The 21,195-nt window shown below is 42.4% G+C and overlaps 1 protein-coding gene across 4 annotated transcripts in view; it reads right to left on the bottom strand.

Annotated features, from left to right (window-relative positions):
• Positions 1 to 1,476: 1,476 nt before the first annotated feature.
• mtmr9 (myotubularin related protein 9) overlaps positions 1,477 to 21,195 on the bottom strand; it is an 83,287-nt gene continuing 63,568 nt past the window's right edge. For all 4 annotated transcript variants that reach the window (XM_085997019.1, XM_085997017.1, XM_085997016.1 and 1 more), the window contains 2 exons: positions 13,056 to 13,207; positions 1,477 to 4,661 (listed from right to left, as the gene is read on the bottom strand). In XM_085997019.1, coding sequence (XP_085853145.1) covers positions 4,498 to 4,661; positions 13,056 to 13,207 — 316 coding nt within the window. In that variant the 3' untranslated portion in view covers positions 1,477 to 4,497. The remainder of the gene's footprint in view (positions 4,662 to 13,055; positions 13,208 to 21,195) is intronic.

The following is a 21,195-nucleotide window of genomic DNA, read 5'->3' on the forward strand; positions in this document are numbered from 1 at the left end:
CAGCCATGATCTTATTGAATGGCAGAGCAGGCTCGAGGGGCCGTGTGGCCTACTCCTGCTTCTATTTCTTATGTTCTTACATTTGCACCAAATAAGTGCTGAGTAATGACCATCTCAAACTAATGAAAACCCAGCAATCGTCACTTGACTTTCATGATCACCAATAAGGTTACTAACATTCCAAGACGGTCCTGGCATTTCCAGTGATTAAGGATTAATTTCCCAGGTTAATATGAGCAACCCAGGAGAAAAATCAAAGGGGGATTACAAAAAAAAATGGTCTTTTCCTTGAATAATTTCATTTTAGTTATAAAAATATTGCACGTCATTGTCCTACAGTTCTAATTTTTATTTCAACAGTATTCATGAAAATAATGAAAGAGTTCAAAAATGATAGATTAAAATTTAAAAATGGTACAATGTATTGTTTTATTGAGGAATATATTGGATAGATTGATTGTAACTTGGAAGCAGAATAGCTCAAAATAGTACCAACTATATTTCCTTAAATTATGGAATGTTTCAGTCCATTTTAAAAACCATTTATGTATAAAACATTGTCACATACCACAAAGCTTTCATTTAATGAGCCTCTGCCTCATGAAAAATGTAGGCTTTTGGTTTCACATATCTGATGTACAAGTACATAAAAACATTCCTATTATTACTAATTTGCTGATCATTCTTGGGCGAAGTGGGTTAATAACAGAGTATCATAGTTTCTTTCACTTAGTTTTGATTTTCTAAAGCCTACAATGAGATTCCACTATTTTAACATTGACTGAACTTTTCCCATTGTTTGCATATTTAAAAAAATCACTTTCCCCATTTACTAAAGAAATTATTTCTCTATTAAAATTAATTCATACCATGCCGTCAACCTCAAAAAACAAATACTTTACTTTAGCTGGAAAACAACTTGTATACGCTCTAAAAGATCCCATCACAACCTCTGCAAACGTTTAAGACGCAAGTACAAACATTTCCATCATGTTTACCTTCTACAAAAGGAAAATGTTTCTTCCAAATAACTACTAAAAGAAACCTACAATAGTGGGTTCATTGGCTTCTATGGAAGAACAAATACACACACACACTGCTGACACGATCAGATCTTGATGCTCTGATTTACAATTTATCCAATAATAAGACAACCATGTTAAAACAGCTCTTTCCAAACAATCAAACATGATAAACCAGCACATAAGAAATACAAGTACAAATAGGACTGAGTTACCTTGGCTTTGAGGGCAGACTGCCAGGGTTCAGGGGGTCACGTGGTCCTAGGGCCGCAGAGTGGACAACCCTGAGCTAGATGGCCCGAATTGGGCTCTTCATCTGTACTCATCCTTGTGAAATGATTCATAAGGAATTCAACAACATTATATTCAACTAAATGAGCTGCCCTGTATGAATAAAGCAGCAATTAAAACTATTTCAAATAAGCTTTAGAAGAAACACACATACACATGCAACTCATGTGCATAATTTTAAATTTTATTGCAAAATGTCAAATTAAAACAATGCAATGATGGTTTCGCTGAACATAAGTGCTAACAAACACAGCCGATAGCGTCCCATGTGCTCAAACATTTGGCGTCATTAAAAGTACAAAATTTGAAGCCAGTGCATAACTTACACAGCACACATTGAATAATAGTTCACACAGCACTGCTCACGATTCCTGAACAAACTTCATCCCTTGAAGTTAACAATTTTTATATTAGTGAAGAAAACATGCACTTAAATTTGTAGAAAGGTTCTGAATTTGGATTAAAAAAAAATATATATATTGCACCATATACAAAAACATCTGGTTCACATACATACAATGTATTATCAGACAGATTGAAGCCAGCAGTGCTTTAATACACATGCACTGCAATGTGCGTACTGTAATATAGAATGATTTAACAGAATTACTGGACTTAGCGCAAAATGTTTCACAACACATGCATATTATGACAGTGCAACACGTTTAATGCCAGTTATTCCAGTCCATTTGAAATTAATTATGGAGAATAATTTATAAGCTCACAGATTCTCCATTGACACAAATAAATGAACTCCACCAACACTATAGAAGAAAGGCAAAGCGACAAACTGGTAGAACAACAGATACCTTTCTGAATCAACGTAAAAACCTAGCATTCACAACACCAGCTTCAAAACCGCATTGCCATCAGCACAAATTGCATAGCCACCAGTACTTGAATTGCACCCCAGCTTTGATGGAATTTAGATGGAGAATGTGATCCCACTTTGCTAAAAGCATTAATCTGGTCCATCACAAAGTTGTATCAACAACAGTCACACCTGCCTCTAGGACAAAGGAGGTTATCTGCTAGTATATAGTTGTGGCCCAAAAACTGACAACATTTAGATTGGTTGCATGAAGACAAGAGGCCACAGTTTCCACCCCCCACCCGGAGAGGTGGGCTGGGGTTTGGAGGAAGAAGAAGAAAAAAAAGAGGAAAAGGTGCTCATTTTTCAACTGTGGGGCTGGAGGTATTTTTTTTTAAATTTTTTTTTTTTTTTTTAATATCTCACAATTGTATTGATGTTATGAGGCCATTGGTTCACTCACATGGTTGTTTAAATTAAAAATGGATTAAATCATTCAAGTAGTATACACAGATTCAATTACTTGCCTGATGCAAAATGTCCTGAAATAGGAAATTTGTGTACTAACCAACACAGCACAACTTAAAAACCATCAAGGACATCTTTCATTTCATCAACTTTGTTAATGTTAATTCCAAAAAACCTTAATTTTAATGTAGTGTAATGTAGATATATACATACAGATTTTAAAAAGTTGGCATGATCATATATTTTATACAAGGATCTAGCAAAATAGCTGTAGAGGCACACGTATAACTCAGCATATCTATTGACATTAATTTCCTACATTGACTGCTCTGCTGTATCAGTGACAACTACTTGAAGCTCACTTCAAATGTCAGTCCATACAAGGAACCATGCCCTCAAACACAAGAGCAAGCAAGACCAATTCAAAGTTTCAACAAGAACCTCTCTGGTGGAAGGGTATAAAGTGCTACTCCAAATGAAGACTGGCATCTATTCTGTTCTGTTAACAGCTGGCTCTTGGTAAACTTTCAAATTTACTGCATCAGAAATGACACATTTCAATTAAATGAGACTGTGCAGCTCTGTAGGTTGACATAAGAAAGCTATCGCTAAATTTTGTGAATATGCTCTATTTGAAATAGTTACAATTTATTTGAATACATTTAAAGAAGTTCTAGAAATGGGTTTCATAGATCAGTGTTACAACCAGGATGATATAGCTAAAGTATATTCTTCATTAAGTGCAGACAATGGAATCACAACCAGAAATCTCAGATTACATCTAAGTATTTAGATTTCTTTGTTCATTTGATTAACAGTATTTCATATTTTAGAGAGGCACGATTTCTGTACCATTCTTATTGTGTGTTCAGAGAATGTAAACTTCTCTCCTTTCCAGCTCGGGAGCTAACTTGGCCCTTTTCTGTCCTCCCACAAACAACAATAATCTGATCATTTCACTCTATTTTGTTGTAAATGCACTTGAACAATTATAATCATTTACAATCCACACAAGACAGTAATACCCTATTTGCAAAATACATCTCAACAGAATCAGAATTTAGTTCACCCTACACCTTCTAAGCTCTTCCATATTTTAGTGTAATGAGTGTTACGACGCGTGTTTCTAAGGCTTTAAATGACGACATATAGGTGTCAATAGACGTATAGAGCTATCTGGCAGTGATTGCAGAGGCCTTTTTTGTGATATGTAGGAGGTACATGATTTCCATGTGAGGACATTTCAACTGCTACTCGTCAAATCACAATTTCTAAGGAAAACTGTTTCCTTCAACAAATGCAACAGAATAAATTAGGTGTGCTTTCTATTTGACAAAGTAACTTGATGTTTAAATGCTCTCACACCATTGCCTCTATAAAGATAGCAAGAACAGTAATATATCAAGATTGACAGATATGCCAGTGGATATTAGTACACAATGCAAAATTCATCTCAGTTCAGACATTTGTTCAGTGGCCACAAGGGTACAGTGTGGTAAATGGAAGTATCCCTGTGGTGAAAATACAGTGTATTCTAAAGGTGGAGACATAGAGGCAAGGTAATTTAAGGAATTACCTTTCATAGGATTTATGCAATACTTGACTCGGAGTGTTAAATCCGATGCAAAATTTAAAAAGACATCAATTCCCTAGGATGGTTAGTGCCTCAATCTGCACAGATGATTTTACTTTAAAACCACACTGAAAAATATTCTTCCACAAAAACTGTTTTCAGATCATTTGTATTATTACCATGTTACTAACAGCTAGATTTCACCTACATTTTCTCTTACTGTAGAGAACTCAGTGCTCCAGAATACTCAGGGATTAAGACATGCATGTCATCACAAAGTGTTACTTCTAAATGTAGTAAATTTAATGGATTGAAAATTGGCCAAAGATTTTTCAAGGGCTTTCCAGTTCGTCATCTTCCGTTTGTAGCTCAGCTAACTGACGTCGAAGTGCATTTACTTTTGCCTGCATATCCTTATTGTACTCAATGATGTGAATTATTTCATCCCAGGCCTCATCCAGGTATTTTGAGGAACGATTCCATCGCAGAAACACACCTTTTAAGTTAAAAAAACAGATCAATAGCCTACATGATGTGAAAAGCCATCTTTACAACCCAAGACTCAAAGAACTGGAGACCTTTCATTGGGATAATGTGCACAGAGATGTAATTGAGGTGTTTAAAATGATGAAGGGAATAAAGTTCGCCTGGGTGGATAGGTTATAGGCTTTTTTTTTTTTAAAAAGGTTGCATGACTTGAGGATGTGGGTTGATGGTGCATGTGGGCTGCACTATATCTGGATGGCGCAGGTGTGATGCACCAGTGGGCTTCTATGTCGAGGCCAATTAAGCTCCAGAACACTGATGTCCAATTAGTGTTAATTGCCATCAGTATAGAATTCATCTGTTCCAGTATTAGGAAAACCAAACATTCCATACATTTCAATGTGGGCATTTACCAAGCTTCAGATCAAGATTTGCGTTAGTTACACAATTGAGATCAGCATTTCAATATGCGGGGAACTGAAAACACAAAACAGGATTTACCAGTTACACCATGTACTGGAGACCATATTGTGCACTGCACGGCTTTCAGCCTTCTCTCATCAATTATCCCCAATAGTCCATAGATGATTCGGTGTGGTTAGTGGTTACATTTTATAATTCTCTCCCACTTACTGCATTTTAAAACCTAAGCAGCATATAAGAACATAAGAAATAGGAGCAGGAGTAGGCCAATCGGCCCCTCGAGCCTGCTCCGCCATTCAATAAGATCATGGCTGATCTGATCCTAACCGCCAATCTACTATCACTGAACCATCTCCTGAATCGAACAGAATTAGACACACGAAATAGGAGCAGGGTCAGGCTACACGGCCCCTGGGCCCGCTCCGCTACCCACAGGGCCATGTCCGATCCAAACCTAGACTCATGTCCAAATTCCTGCCCGTTCCCCATAACCCTTTATTCCCTTTACTTCTAGGAAACTGTCTATTTCTGTTTTAAATTTATGTAATGATGTAGCTTCTACAGCTTTTTGGGGCAGCATATTCCATGGACCTACCACCCTGAGTGAAGTAGTTCCTCCTCATCTCAGTTTTGAAAGAGCAGCCCCTTATTCTAAGACTATGCCCCCTAGTTCTAGTTTCACCCATCATCGGGAACATCCTCCCCGCATCCACCCGATCCAACCCCTTCACAATCTTATATGTTTCAATAAGATCGCCTCTCATTCTTCTGAACTCCAATGAGTAGAGTCCCAATCTACTCAACCTCTCCTCATATGTCCATCCCCTCATCCCCGGGATTAAGCGAGTGAACCTTCTTTGCACTGACTCGAGAGCAAGTATGTCCTTTCTTAAGTATGGACACCAAAACTGTACGCAGTATTCCAGGTGCGGTCTCACCAATACCTTGCACAACTGAAGCAATACCTCCCTATTTTTATATTCTATCCCCCTAGCAATGAAAGCCAACATTCCATTGGCCTTCTTAATCACTTGCTGCACCTGCATACTAACCTTTTGAGTTTCGTGCACCGGGACCCCCAGATCCCTTTGTACTTCAGTACTTGCCAGTTTCTTGCCATTAAGATAATAACTTGCTCTACGATTTTTCCTGCCAAAGTGCATAACCTCACACTTTCCAGTATTGTATTCCATCTGCCAAATCTCTGCCCACTTACTTAGCCTGTCTATGTCCCCTTGCAGGTTTTTTATGTCCTCCTCACTCACTACTTTCCCTCCCATCTTAGTATCATCTGCAAACTTTGATATGTTACAATCTATATTAACGATTTGGAGGAGGGGACCGAGTGTAAAGAGTTGGGGACCCAGCACTGACCCCTGCGGAACACCACTAGTTACTGATTGTCAGTCCGAGAATGAACCATTTATCCCAACTCTCTGCCTTCTGTTAGATAGCCAATCCTCTATCCATGCCAGAATATTACCCCCAATCCCGTGATTTTTTATCTTAAGCAATAATTTTGTGTGGCACCTTGTCAAATGCCTTTTGGAAGTCTAAATACGCTACGTCCACTGGTTCCCCTTTATCCATCCTATATGTTACTTCCTCAAAGAACTCCAGCAAATTTGTCAAACATGACTTCCCCTTCATAAAACCATGCTGACTTTGTCCTATTAAATTATGATTATCCAAATGTCCTGTTACTGTCTCCTTAATAATGAACTCCAATATTTTACCTACCACAGATGTTAGGCTAACCGGTCTATAGTTTCCAGCCTTCTGTCTACTACCCTTTTTAAATAAGGCCGTTACATTAGCAGTTTTCCAGTCTGCCAGGACCTTTGCTGATTCCAGGGAGTTTTGGAAAATTACCAATGCATCCACAATCCCTACCGCCACTTCCCTCAAGACCCTAGGATGTAAGCCATCAGGTCCAGGTGATTTATCTGCCTTGAGTCCCATTATTTTACCGAGTACCACTTCCTTAGTGATTTTGATCGTGTTTAGCTCCTCCCCCCCTATAGCCCCCTGTTTGTCCAGTGTTGGGATATTCTTAGTGTCTTCTACTGTAAAGACTGATACAAAATATTCATTCAGTGTTTTTGCCATCTCCATATTTCCCACCATTAATTTCCCGGTCTCATCCTCTAAGGGACCAACATTTACTTTAGCCACCCTTTTTCTTTTTATATAACTATAAAAACTCTTACTATCTGTTTTTATATTTTTTGCTAATTTACTTTCATAATCTATCTTCCCTTTCTTAATCAATCTTTTTGTTATTTTTTGCTGTCTTTTAAAGTTTTCCCAATCCTCTATCCTCCCACTAGATTTGGCTACCTTATATGCCCTTGTTTTTAGTCGAATACTATCCTTAATTTCTTTACTTAGCCACGGATGGCTGTCTTTTCTTTTACACCCTTTTCTTCTCAGTGGAATATATATTTTTTGGAAGTTGTAAAATAACTCCTTAAATGTACACCACTGATCATGTATCGTCTTACCCTTTAATCTATTTTCCCAATCCACGCTACTCAATTCCGCTCTCATACCTTCATAGTCTCCTTTATTCAAGCTTAGCACGCTTGTTTGAGATCCAACCTTCTCACCCTCTAATTGAATATGGAATTCAACCATGTTATGGTCACTCATTCCAAGGGGATCCTTTACTAGGACATTTTTAATTAATCCTGTCTCGTTACACAGGACCAGATCTAAGGTTGCTTGCCCCCTGGTCGGTTCAGTTACATACTGCTCAAGAAACCCATCCCTCATACACTCAATGAACTCATCCTCAAGGCAGCCCTGCCCAATTTGATTTGTCCAATTAATATGATAGTTAAAATCCCCCATAATTATAGATGTTCCCTTATTACAAGCCTCAACTATTTCCTGATTGATACTCCGTCCAACAGAGTTGCAACTGTTCGGAGGCCTATAGACTATGCCCACTAGTGGTTTTTTTCCCCTTATTATTCCTTACCTCCACCCAAACTGTTTCATTATCCTGATCTTTTGACCCAATATCATTTCTCTGTATTACAGTGATTCCTTCCTTTATTAACATAGCCACCCCACCTCCCCTTCCTTCCTGCCTGTCCTTCCTGATCGTTAAATAACCTGGTATGTTTAATTCCCAGGCATTGTCACCCTGCAGCCATGTTTCTGTAATGGCCACAAGATCATACCCATATGTAGTTATTTGTGCCATTAACTCGTCTATTTTGTTACGAATGCTACGTGCATTCAGATAGAGAACTTTCAAATATGTTTTGTGACACTTAGTTCCTGCTTTTGCCCTTTTTATTACTTTACCTTTTACTCCATACCTTCTGCCCCTTCCTGACACGCTCTGGTTTTTAATTTCCTCACTGCTACCTAAGTCTATGACCTTCTCTGTTGTCATTTTTATTATTTGCTCTCTAGGAACCTCCCCCCCCACCAGTTAGTTTAAAGCCCTCTCTACAGCCCTAGTTATATGATCCGCCAGGACTCGAGTCCCAGCACTGGCCAAGTGAAGCCCGTCCCAACGGAACAGCTCCCTCCTGCCCCAGTACTGGTGCCAGTGTCCCAGGAAGCAAAACCCATTTCTCCCACACCAGTCTTTGAGCCACGCATTTAACTCTCTAATTTTATTTGTCCTAGCCAAATTCGCTCGTGGCTCAGGTAATAATCCAGATTATTACCCTTGAGGTTCTGTTTTTTAATTTGACCCCTAGCTGCTCATACTCCTTTAACAGAACCTTCTTCCTTGTCCTATCTACGTCGTTTGTACCAACATGGACCACGACAACTGGATCCACCCCCTCCCACTGCAAGTTTCTTTCCAGCCCAGAGGAGATGTCCTTAACCCTGGCACCGGGTAGGCAACACAGCCTTCGGGACTCTCGCTCTCAGCTGCAGAGAACTCTATCTATCCCCCTATTAATACTATCCCCATATAGTGGGCTAGATCAGGAAACTGTGAAGACTTTCAGTATTGTACTAGGCACCTCTGATCTACATGAATGTATTTGTGCATTAAGTATACACTGCACAAAACATTTTATCTTACAGCTCCAGAGTTTACATATACTGCATTAATTTTCTAAAAGTAGATGTACACTTAAGAGACAAACTTCAAGTTTAAAGTAATATCGCAAAATTAATCATGTTTGATTAAGGTATGGTAATTCAGTTCTTTGCGTGTTACAGCATGAGCTTTTTCAGTTTGATCTCGAAGAACGAATTTGCATTCTTAAAGCGCCTTTCAACAACCCCAGGTCACCCCAAAGTGCTTTGCACACAATGAAGTGCTTTTGAAATGTTGTCACTGTTGTAACATAGGCAAACATGGTGGCCATTTTGTATACAGCAAGGTTCCACAAAGAGCAAGGAGATAAATGACCAGTTAATCTGTTTTTGGTAGTGTTGGTTGAGGGATAAATGGTGGCCAAGTCACAGAGAGAATTCCCCTGCTCTTCGAATAGTGACGTGGAATATTTTAACCTGAGAGGGCAGACAGGTTCTCGGTTTAATGTCTCATCACAATGATGACACCTCCAACAGTGCAGCACTCCCTCAGCACTGCACCGAAGTGTCACCTTAGATAATGTGCTCACGTCTTGAGAGGGGGGCTCGAACAATGACTTTGACTCAGAGGTGAGAGTCCTACCACCAAGTCGAGGCTGACAAATTACTTGCTCCAGACCTCAGCGTGGCCTTGATACAGACATGAATGCAAAAGCTAAAATGCCAGAGAGGGGAAGCCAAATGTAGCTGCCCTAAACATCGAAACAATATTCAGCCAATAATGGCAATGCCAGCCGACAGCAAGACTTGCAACATTCAGGACTAGGCCAACAAGTGGCAGATAACATTTGCATCAAATAAGTGTTGGGTAATGACCATCTCAGACAAAGGAAAACCCAGCCACCTCCACTTGACCTTCACTATCACAGTGTCCCCCAGCATCAAAATTGTAGGTGTCATCAGAAGCTTAATTAAACCAGCCATATCAACACATTGGTTATGAGCACGGTAAAGGCTGGCTACTCTGTGCTCACCTCCTGACCTCTCGAAGATTATCAGTCATGTCCAAAGTTCAATTCAGGAGTGTAATGAAATATCACTCGCCTGGATGGATGCAATTGCAAAGAACACTCGAGAAGCATTACACCTCCCAGAGCTGAGCAGTTTGCATGATCAGTTCCTGTGCCACTAGAATCACCATACAGCATACTGTGGCTACAGCATGTACGATCTATATGATACAATGCAACTCACCAAAGTTACTTCTAGCACCTTCCTCCTCTACGACCTCTTTAACAGAGGGACAAGAACAGCAATGTTGTAAGAACACCAAGTTCACCACCACCTTTTTAGGGCAACCAGGTATGGTCACCCCCATCAAGGTCAAAAGTAAGTACCATCAGGGCCCGGTACCTTTTCCACTTTGGAGTTCCACCAATTTTTCCAGTACTACTTCCTCATCTTTAACTATCCTAATCAATTGCGACACCTCTTACTTTTATAGCTTTTCATTCCCACGATCACACTACTCGGAAAACCAAGGAAAAGTAGTAATTTATTATCCGTCATTCCTTCATTCTCGAGAAGATTTCCTTTTTATCTGTAATCAGCCCTAGCATTTAACTATTCTTGTATTTTGTGTTCATATAAAATCTTTCACCATTTCCCTTTATTACCAGTCATAACCTTTCTAAGTCTAATATACATTTTTGCTTCCCTCTGTATTCTATTGGATTTTTGGTTGTATTCGCCCTAGTTAATGACTCATTTTAATTTCTTTACTCATCCAAGAAACTTCAGTTTTTGCAGCACCACCCTTTCTTTGTGTTTGAATATGTTTAGTCTGTACCCCAATCAACACCTGTTTAACCATTTCCCATTTGTATACTGTCTTGTCAGTTTTTCTTTCCAATTTATCTGGGTTAATTCTCTTCATCTCGATGAAATTAGCTTTATTCCAGTAAATACCTGTATGTCTTACTGTTCTCTCGGCTTTTCAATTCTTATGTCGAACCTAATGTTTGTCGTTTCCATGATGTTCCCCATCTGTTACATGACCTATTTGTCCCATTTAATTTGAGTCCTCTTGGACACTTTATAGAAACCCCTCCCATCCTTTGCCACTTATTGCTATTATGCCAATTTATCTTTTAATATGTATCTCATCCTCCATCTCCTTTCTACTGTTTGGAAAACTATAATTTACTCCCAATAGAGTAAAAGTTCCCTTCTTACTGAACTCAAACACAATAGATTAGGCCTTTTCACTTTAGTTTATATTATCCCTATGTTCTAGTGCCGTAATGGAATCTTTCATTAACACTGCCACCCCCATCTCCCAGTTTCCTACTCTATCCTTCCTGAATATTTTGTAACTTGAAATGTTCAACTTAGTCTTGCCCAAGTTTAAACCACATTTCTGTTAATATTATATCATATCCTACCTGGATATCAATTTGCACCTCTAATCACTAATTTTATTCACAATACTTGGTGCATTTATAGACATATACAACCCAAACTTGTTTCAGTCATACAGGTACACTATCCCTTATCCGAAAGCCTTGGGACCAGCTGAGTTTCGGTTTTCGGAATTTTTCGGATTTCAGAAGGTATTATTATAAGACTGGGAAATTTGTATTTAATATAAATTTTAAAAGTTCAGGCTACCTCTTGCGACTGTTCCGTGTCTCATTCCCCTTCCTGCTTCTCTGGAAAGCTGGATATCGGCTGACTCCGACTAAGCTGGCCCGCAAATCAGGTCGGGGGTCGGGTGGGGGAAGAAAAGAATATCGGACGGGCCGCGGTTTGGGGGGGGGGGGGGGGGGAGAAAAGAATATCGGACGGGCCACTGCAGCTATCGGACGGGCTGCTGTATTGTTGGGTTCACTCTCCTAGTACCTCCTTCACACTGCCCGGCTCGGCCTGCAATCTCCTACCCAGGAGGGAACTCTGACCCTCTGCCCTGCTCAGTGTAAGTCGTGCGCCACTCTGGTCATGTGCGCACGACTTACACTGAACGAAAAAACTTTCGGTTTTTAGAGGTTTTCGGAAATTCGGATAAAGGATAGTCTACCTGTACTTATTTTAATTCCCTCTCCTTTTGAATTTTACTTTATAAATTCTGGGTTTTCCTTCTTTTATCATCCCTACTCAGAAATTAGCTAATCTTTGATTACTGTCTTTATCCTTTTTCAATGCGAATCTAATTAGATTATACAGTAGCTACTATTTTGTACGCGTTCTCCTACTTTTAGGCTTCTTACATCAATAAACAGAAGCAGAACTGAAACCTTCCTCGCTGATGTGCAACATACTGATTAAGGACACCACCCTGGAGGATTTATTCTAATCCATCTTAAGATAGTTGAAGTACCACATTGTTACAACTCTTACTGTTACAAATGTCTCTAAATTGCCTACAAATATCAGTGCACTTCACCAAAATCCTAGTGTTAACAAAGCCCTCAGTATCCAGGTTCTCTTTCTTTTGGGGAGGGGACGAGGTGGTTATGGCAAGATACATGGCAAAAAACTGCAGTCTAGTTTTAAATACAATAATGACTCATTGAGTTATTAACAATTGGTGTTTTTGTAACTGTAGTATTTGATCTGACATGAAGTTCTTCGTGAATTTGCTGAAGATGCCTCACGCTTGTAAATATCAGCAACCAGAATAGGTGAATTCTGTCCCTCACCCCATCAAATCAAAGATATAGGGCAGCAATATCTTAATATGATCTTCAAAACAACTCTTTTGGGAGCATTATCTTCCTGAAAATGTGAGGGAGTGTCTAATTTGCATAAAAGCATCACAAAAGTAATAGAGACAATATTGTGTTACCAATATCACTGGCGTGTAAACAAACATCTGCTGAAAACTTCGATGAAGATGGCACCCTTAAAAAAATGAAGCAAAATGGTAAATCACTTAATTTCTAGTTGAAGAGGAACACAATCCTTCCCTCACCTTCCCAAAGCTGCAAACTTTGTGGTGCCACTGAAGGCCAGATAACTAGGCTGTTGGCTTCATAAAGGGGGTTAAAGTACTTTTCCAGCTCTTTTGGTCTATTCACCCATGACCAGAGAGAGACGGTCTTCTGTTGAAGCTTTAGTTTTCGCCTAGAATATAATAAGAAAATAATTTTCATTATCCTTTCTTCAGGAATAATCAAGTCAAACTATGTGAAATAATTCCTATTTACCAGAGCTTCGCTATACTGAAAATATGAACTCAGTTGTTAGTTCAATCTTGATGCACGAAACAGAATCACTTTAGCAGTTCCTAGGCATTCCTGCTCACAAGTCTTACTTTAGTACAATAGTTTGTCACATCAGACATTCCAAACCGTTCTCTGCTAAAGCCTTTTAATCACTATTATCCATTTGATGATGATATGGTTGGAATTTCAAACAGGCGAATATGATTCTTTGTATTTAAGGGTACAGGATGTCAGTGCTGTGGAATGGAACTCTTGATCCACTGACATCCAAACACCGCCAGGTTAGGCAAAGTGTGAACCAAATGCAGAATAAAGTTCCCACTATCCTGTTCCAACAACTTGTTTCACCTGACCCTCAAGAGCATTCACAAGTGCACCACTCATCCCTGAGCTTAATTCAAAACATGCAAATAATATATACACACGAGATTAGCGAACGTTCACCGAGCTTTACCCATTGAAATCAAGGGTAGTAGGCGCATGGGAACACCACCACCTCCAAGTTACACACCATCCTGACTTAGAAGTATATCGCCGTTCCTTCATCGTCGCTGGGTCAAAATCCTGGAACTCCCTCCCTAACAGCACTGTGGGAGTACCTTCACCACACGTGTAATGTACATACCTTTAAGGGGGAACTACTTTTTACAGCTCATGTATACTGTATAGTATCGGCAGTGACCACACCTGTATATAGCACTGAGTAGTAATCTGTACAGTTCAGTTCCAGAGTGAGCCACGTTGAGTAAACACCTGTTGTACCGTTCCCCCTGCAGTCTTGTGTCTTATTACTCTCGGACACAACATTGGCGACGAGACAAATTCGATCCTACCTGCAACTCTGCATCACCTCCCAGGGATTCGTTCCTGGAGACCAGTAGATTGGAGGTCAAGGCCAGAGACACGGGCGTCGACCACGGGCAACCGCCCAGTCATCCAGCAGAGACTTGAGAATTGCGGGGGAGGCTGTTGAGAGCCAGGCTTGGCTTTCCAGTCGCGGTGGTCCAGCGAAACGGGCTGGCAACAGGTAGTGCGCAGACCCTTCCCGGACAGCGGCGGGCTAGAGCCCGACCGAGCGGCACAGCAAAGGGCCGAGCAGCGTCGACAGGGGAAGAGAGAGAGGGCAGAGCACACAGGGCGCAGCCGGTGTTCAAGGGCTGAGCAGCGTCGAGGAGAGGGAGACGTGCAGAAACCCGTGAGGCGCCGCCATTGCCACGAGGACTGCCGAGAGCGGCGTTGGCAGCAGCGCAGGAGAAGCGCGTGAAACCTACAGGGCGCCACCATTGCCACGAGGACCGCCGAGAGCGGCATTGGCAGCAGCGGGGGAGGAAGGAAAGCGCGGGAGACGCCATTTTAAACCACGCCCAAAATGCCGAAGAGTGGCAGTATCACCGCATTTGACAATGAAGTTGAAGATTGGACTACATATGTCGAACGAAGAGAGGTATACTGCAAGGCAAATGAGGTGTCAGATGACAAGAAAGCGCCGGTATTGTTAAATTTAATGGGTGCAAAGACGTATGGCTTATTAAGAAATCTAGTAACCCCAGCGAAGCCAGTGGAAGAGAGTTTTGGAGACATAGTGGCGATACTACAGGAACATTTAAACCCCACACCGCTGCTGATAGCAGAAAGATTCAAGTTTCACAAACGGAACCAGCATAAGGATGAAAGCAATGCTGAATATTTAACAGAACTGCGCAAACTATTGAAACACTGCCAGTTTGGAACGGGACTGGCAGATACCTTAAGGGACAAGTTTGCGTGTGGGCTTCAAAGTGAAGGAACCCAGAAACAGCTTTTTATCTGAAAAGGACCTTACGCTGGACAAGGCTTTCAGCATTGCGGTATCATATGAAGCAGCAGCACGGGGCGCTGCAAAGATACAACAGAGACCGCAAGAATATGGCACAAACGAAATGTCATACGGAACAGAGAAGTGCTATCGCTGCGGCAGAACAACACACGACCACAATGATTGCTGGTTCAAAGACAAAGTGTGCAGACAGTGTGGAAAAGTAGGACACATAGCATGAGTCTGCAGGTCGGGAAAGAAAATCAGCAATAAGAAATCTCCAAAAGAAAAGTACAAGAAGGTACATAAGGTGACGGAGAATAGTTTAGACGAACAAAAGAGTGATACCGACTCAGAAAACAGGGAGCCGAGTTGTCTGAAACCACATAATGTGATCAAAACGGAGGATCACCGAACCATTTGGGTCACTCTCAAGATAGGAGTCCAGGTAAAAATGGAATTGGACACAGGATCAGCCCTAACAGTCATAAACCGACAGGACTACGAGCGGCTATTCTCACACATACCCTTGAGAGACACAAAAATTATTTTGAAGACGTACACGGGGCAAAAAGTCTACCCCAAAGGAAAAATAAGGGTGACCGTTATATGTAACGGTAAGGAAACACCAAAACTAGACCTGTATGTATTCCAAGATGGAGGACCACCATTACTGGGACATGAATGGATCCGGAAAATACAGCTGGATTGGCATTCCATACAAGCACTGACTGTGGCTGCCAAAAAGGATGACGACGTCACACCTGGGCGACTGTCAAAGATCCTAACCGACACGCAAGAAGTGTTCCAGCAAGGACTCGGAACACTAAAAGGCATGACAGCAACAATTAAAATCGAAGAAAACGCAAGCCCAAAATTTTTTAAGGCCAGACCGATACCTTATGCGATCCGCCCAGCCGTCGAAGCAGAGCTGGAGAGTTTGGAACGTTCAGGAGTACTGTCCAAGGTAGACTGGAGCGAGTGGGCTACACCCATCGTCCCTGTGATGACAAAGTCATTGAGCAGCACGCCTGGGGAACCAAGGAAGGTTCGCATCTGTGGGGACTTTAAGGTAACAGTGAACCCAGTCCTTCACACCGTACAATGTCCACTTCCGTGGATTGAAGATATTTTCGCCTCGCTATCTGGAGGGAAACGTTTCACTAAGATTGATCTGGCCCAGACGTATCTGCAAATAGAGGTAGAAGAAGCATCAAAAAAATACCTCACAATCAACACCCATAAAGGTCTCTACCAATACAACCGGCTGGTATTCGGGGTAGCATCAGCTCCGGCTATTTGGCAAAGGGCAATGGAACAAGTCCTGCAAGGGATCCCAGGGACCCAGTGTTATTTGGACGACATCCTGGTCACGGGCGAAAATGACAGTGATCACCTCGCCAACCTGGAGTAGGTGCTCACTAGATTGAAGGAATATGGGCTCCGAGCTAACCGCCCCAAATGCGAGTTTTTTAAAAAACAGATCTCGTATTGTGGCCACGTTATCGATAAAGAGGGGTTACATAAGTCCCCAGAAAAGATTGAGGCAGTAGTCAAGGCTCCAGCAACAGAAAACGTGTCACAACTGAGGTCGTTCCTTGGGCTGGTAAACTACTACCATAAGTTCTTGCCAAATTTGTCTACAATACTACACCCACTGAACACCCTACTGCAAACTGGGGTGCCATGGAAGTGGAGTGACGAATGTAAACGAGCTTTCCAGAAGAGCAAAACACTAATCACATCGAAAGAGATATTGGCCCACTTCAACCCAGCGCTACCAATTCAGTTGGCGTGTGATGCGTCACCCTACGGCATTGGAGCGGTGCTGTCGCACAAATTCTCGGACGGCTCAGAGAGGCCAATAGCCTTTGCGTCACGATCACTACCCTCAGCCGAGCGTAACTACGCCCAGATTGACAGGGAGGCCCTCAGCCTAGTGTGGGGAATGAAAAAGTTCAGTCACTATCTGCACGGGCAGAAATTCACCTTGCTGACTGACCACCAGCTTCTTGTCTCCATTTTTAACCCGAAGAAGGGCGTTCCGGTGATGACTGCGCAACAACTACAAAGATGGTCACTCTTTCTAGAGGTGCACCACTATGAGATTGAATATAAGGGCACGAAACAGCATGGAAATGCTGATGGGCTATCACGCCTGTCACTGCCTACTGCGGAGGAAGCACCAGCAGTGGATCCTGTCGAAATATTTCATTCGACTATAGTGGAATACCTACCGGTAACTAACGCTCATATAGAAAAGGAGACCCGGAATGACCCGACACTGTCTCGGGTATATGATTTGACGGTGAAGGGATGGCCAGCACATGGCGACTCTCTGTTGCCAGCATTCTCGACAAGAGGAGAACAGCTGTCAGTGTGCCGGGGGACCTTGATGTGTGGATCCCGAGTGGTAATTCCACCCAAGTTAAGGGAGAGAGTGCTCAATGAGCTTCATGAGGGTCATCTGGGAGGGGTAAAAATGAAAAGCCTTGCCAGGGCTTATGTGTGGTGGCCAGGAATCGATAACCTGACCAAGAGCTGCTCAGGATGCCAGAAAGTCCAAAATGCACCACCACATGCCCCTCTACACCCATGGGAGTGGCCCTCATCTCCATGGCAACGGGTGCATATTGATTTTGCTGGTCCATTCATGGACTCAATGTTTTTAATAGCCGTGGATGCGCACTTGAAATGGCCTGAGGTCATCAAAATGTCCTCCACCACCACGGAGAAAACTATTGCAGTCCTACGGACCATTTTTGCCAGGAACAGCTTGCCAGAACAGATTTGCTCCGATAACAGACCACAGTTTGTGTCCGAAGAGTTCCGGAGGTTTATGAAGAAGAATGGGGTAAGGCATTGCACATCCGCCCCGCATCATCCAGCCACAAACAGATTGGCTGAGAGGTTCGTACAAACCTTTAAGGCGGCAATAAAGGCTATGTACAATGACAACATTCCGCTGCAGCATAAGGTGGACAATTTCCTGTTCGCCTACCGGAACGCGACACATGCAGTCGCCAACCAGGCCCCGGCCATGATGTTCTTTAACCAAAGGTTAAGATCTCGCCTGGATTTGCTCAGACCAAACGTACGAAGAGATGTTGAGAGTAAGCAATTCCAGCACATCCATGAGAAGCCAACAAGGAGTTTCAATGTAGGGCAACCAGTCTTGGCCCGCGACTACCGAACAGAAAAATGGCAGCCAGGAACGATATGCACACGGCAGGGCCCACTAATGTACACAGTGGACGTTGGGGAGAACATAGTGAGACGCCATGTTGACCAGGTCCTAGAGTCACAGGAACAAGTCAACCCCATGTCTCGCCCATACGTACCTGGTGAGGAACCTGACGTACAGGTCGCATCTACCCCAGAAACAGTAGCATCGGAAGCTGATGAATCAACCGACGACAGGGTGCCAGAATCGCCTCCGCACCAAGAGCGACACACTCGGGAAAGGCGCTATCCAGAAAGGACCAGGAAGCCTCCCCAAAGACTGAATATATCAATGGACTATTTTCAGCTAACGTTGTATGTTAAAAGTGTTAATTGTAATTAGTTTGATATTTAATTGTTAAATGAGTGTTATGGTACTGTTAATCTAAAAGGGGAGGAATTGTAATGTATATACCTTTAAGGGGGGGAACTACTTTTTACAGCTCCTGTATACTGTAGTACCGGCAGTGACCACACCTGTATATAGCACTGAGTAGAAATCTGTACAGTTCAGTTCCAGAGTGAGCCACGTTGAGTAAACACCTGTTGTACCGTTCCCCCTGCAGTCTTGTGTCTTATTACTCTCGGACACAACAACACGGGCTGCAGCAGTTCAAGGTGGCGGCTCACCACCACCTTCTCAAGGGCAACTAGGGATGGGCAATAAATGCTGGCCTTGCCAGCGACGCCCAGATCCCATAAGCAAATAAAAAAAATAAACAAATAAGCCATGAAGATTATACATAGATAAAGAATGCTGTTAATAGTTGTTCTTGATGCATTGTTGGATTGCCAATTAAAACAGCTGCTTACTGCAGCACTGTGCAATATTTTTGATTATAAATAGTTCTTATTTCATAATACAGTATATGAGGTCTTAAAAATTTCAAAGGAAATTCCGTAAGACCAGGCAGAACCTTGTGAAATAATTACGCACTGTACAAAAACTTCTAAACTTTAACTGAATTGTAAGAGCCATAAAAGCTTAAGAAAATACTTTAAAATAGTGGTTAAATGGCATAATACAGTTAATTTACCTGACCGACTTATTGTATTAAGAAACCCCCTATTTTCTTGCTCCAGTAGTATAGTCCGAGACACCCCCTTCATTCTTGCCATAATGGAACAGTCCCTAAGGCACACATGGGTGCAGCCATTTTACAGTTTAAACTGCACGTGGTTGAAGGAGGCAGAAGCCGCGAGGTTTGGAGCAGTACAGTTTTTGACCGTGTTCGTTTATACGTGCTTGCTTTGTAATTCTGTTTGTTAAGTGTTATAGTAAACAGTTTAAAAGACAAAGCTACGTTTGGGAACGTTTTATTTCGACACGCGTCTACTCGTTGTTAAAAACCCCACAGCTCAGTGGCTGCCTGTTTGGAAACTAAGAAGCGCCACTACATTAGTCAAAAACTTGCTCCCTAAGAAGGAAGGGACGGAATCGTCGGCGAACGTATACCCGAATGGTCACGGAGCCAGACGACAATATAAGAAAGCGAAGGTACAATGACTGCTACTTGCTTTGTTCATTCTATTGAGAAGCTAAATAAGAGCTGCGGGTAAAATGGCCGAGGCCTTACGGAGCCAGGAGCTTCCATCAGCCAGAAAGATTGCTGGCCAAAAGAGGGAAATAAAGCTCACCCCAAAGGCAATGGAAGAGAAGTTACATAGAAGCATAGGTGCAAGGAAGGCTAAATTAGCTCAGATAACTGGAAAAATGAAGATAATCGATCGTCTCATGGAAGATAATGCTAATATTAAGAAAGCTGAAGACATGATGTATTACGATTTCTCCAAGCTGCATGAAGAATTTAATGTACTCAATGAAGATGTATTAGCACTTCTGCCTGAAGAAGAGGGAAACGCTGATCAGCACAACTGGTTTGATCTTAAATCAACCAGCATTAAGGACTATATCAAGGCCACGGAACAGTGGATGTTAAAGATTCGTCAAGACGCTGATACAACAGAGAAAGATAAAGTTGACGATGAAGTCGGACCAGACGATAGCATTTCAGAGACTTCCGCCAGACCGAGCAAAAAATCGAAAAGAAGGTAGCTCTGTTTCTGGACGCAGGTCAGTCGCTTCTACCACAAGCTCATCGCGACGCATGAGAGCGGAGGCCGAACGGGCGGCGTTGATGGCGCGCGCAGCATCTTTAGCGGAGAAGCAAGCTCTTGAACGGGAAGAGGCCCAACTGCAGGTCCAAGAGGCCCAACTGCAGGCCCAACGGGCCCAGGTGCAGGCAAAGAAAGAACAGCTGGAAATAAAAACAGCTATCGAGGTCTCAGACGCCAGGTTGAGTGCGTACAAAGATTATGAAGGCTCACGGGACGGCGGGAGCCACTGCCAGTCAACGTCGTCACATAGAGTTGGATCCAGGGCACCTTCAAGAGTTACAACAGAGCCCGAAGGCAATCCCCTGGCATTACAGCGTGGAAGAGTGGCCTCTCCACTAACAGGAGCACGTGATGCTACCCCAGACGTCAGACGGTCTAGACTAGACCCTGCTGATGACCACCAGAGGCCTGAAGACACAGGGAGAAGCCTATACCGAGTGATGCAACGTCAGAACGAAATTAGAGATGCTTGTAAAACAACAGAATCTGTTTCGACTCCCTCAAAGAGACATACCAGTGTTCCAAGGCGACCCACTCAAGTATAAGCCCTTCATCAGATCCTTTGAACAAGCCATTGACTCCAAAACAGAGGGCAGCAGTGATAAGTTGTACTACCTGGGACAGTACACCAGTGGTAAGCCACAAGACCTGGTCAGAAGCTGTGAACACATGAGACCGGACCGGGGATACATAGAAGCCAGGAAGTTGCTGCAGGAGCACTATGGTAACGAGCTGAAGATAGCCACTGCATA

This window comes from Somniosus microcephalus, chromosome 9 (assembly GCF_052327205.1).
Source record: "Somniosus microcephalus isolate GS21.2 chromosome 9, FLI_Smic_1.0, whole genome shotgun sequence".
NCBI classification, from domain to species: Eukaryota; Metazoa; Chordata; class Chondrichthyes; order Squaliformes; family Somniosidae; genus Somniosus; species Somniosus microcephalus.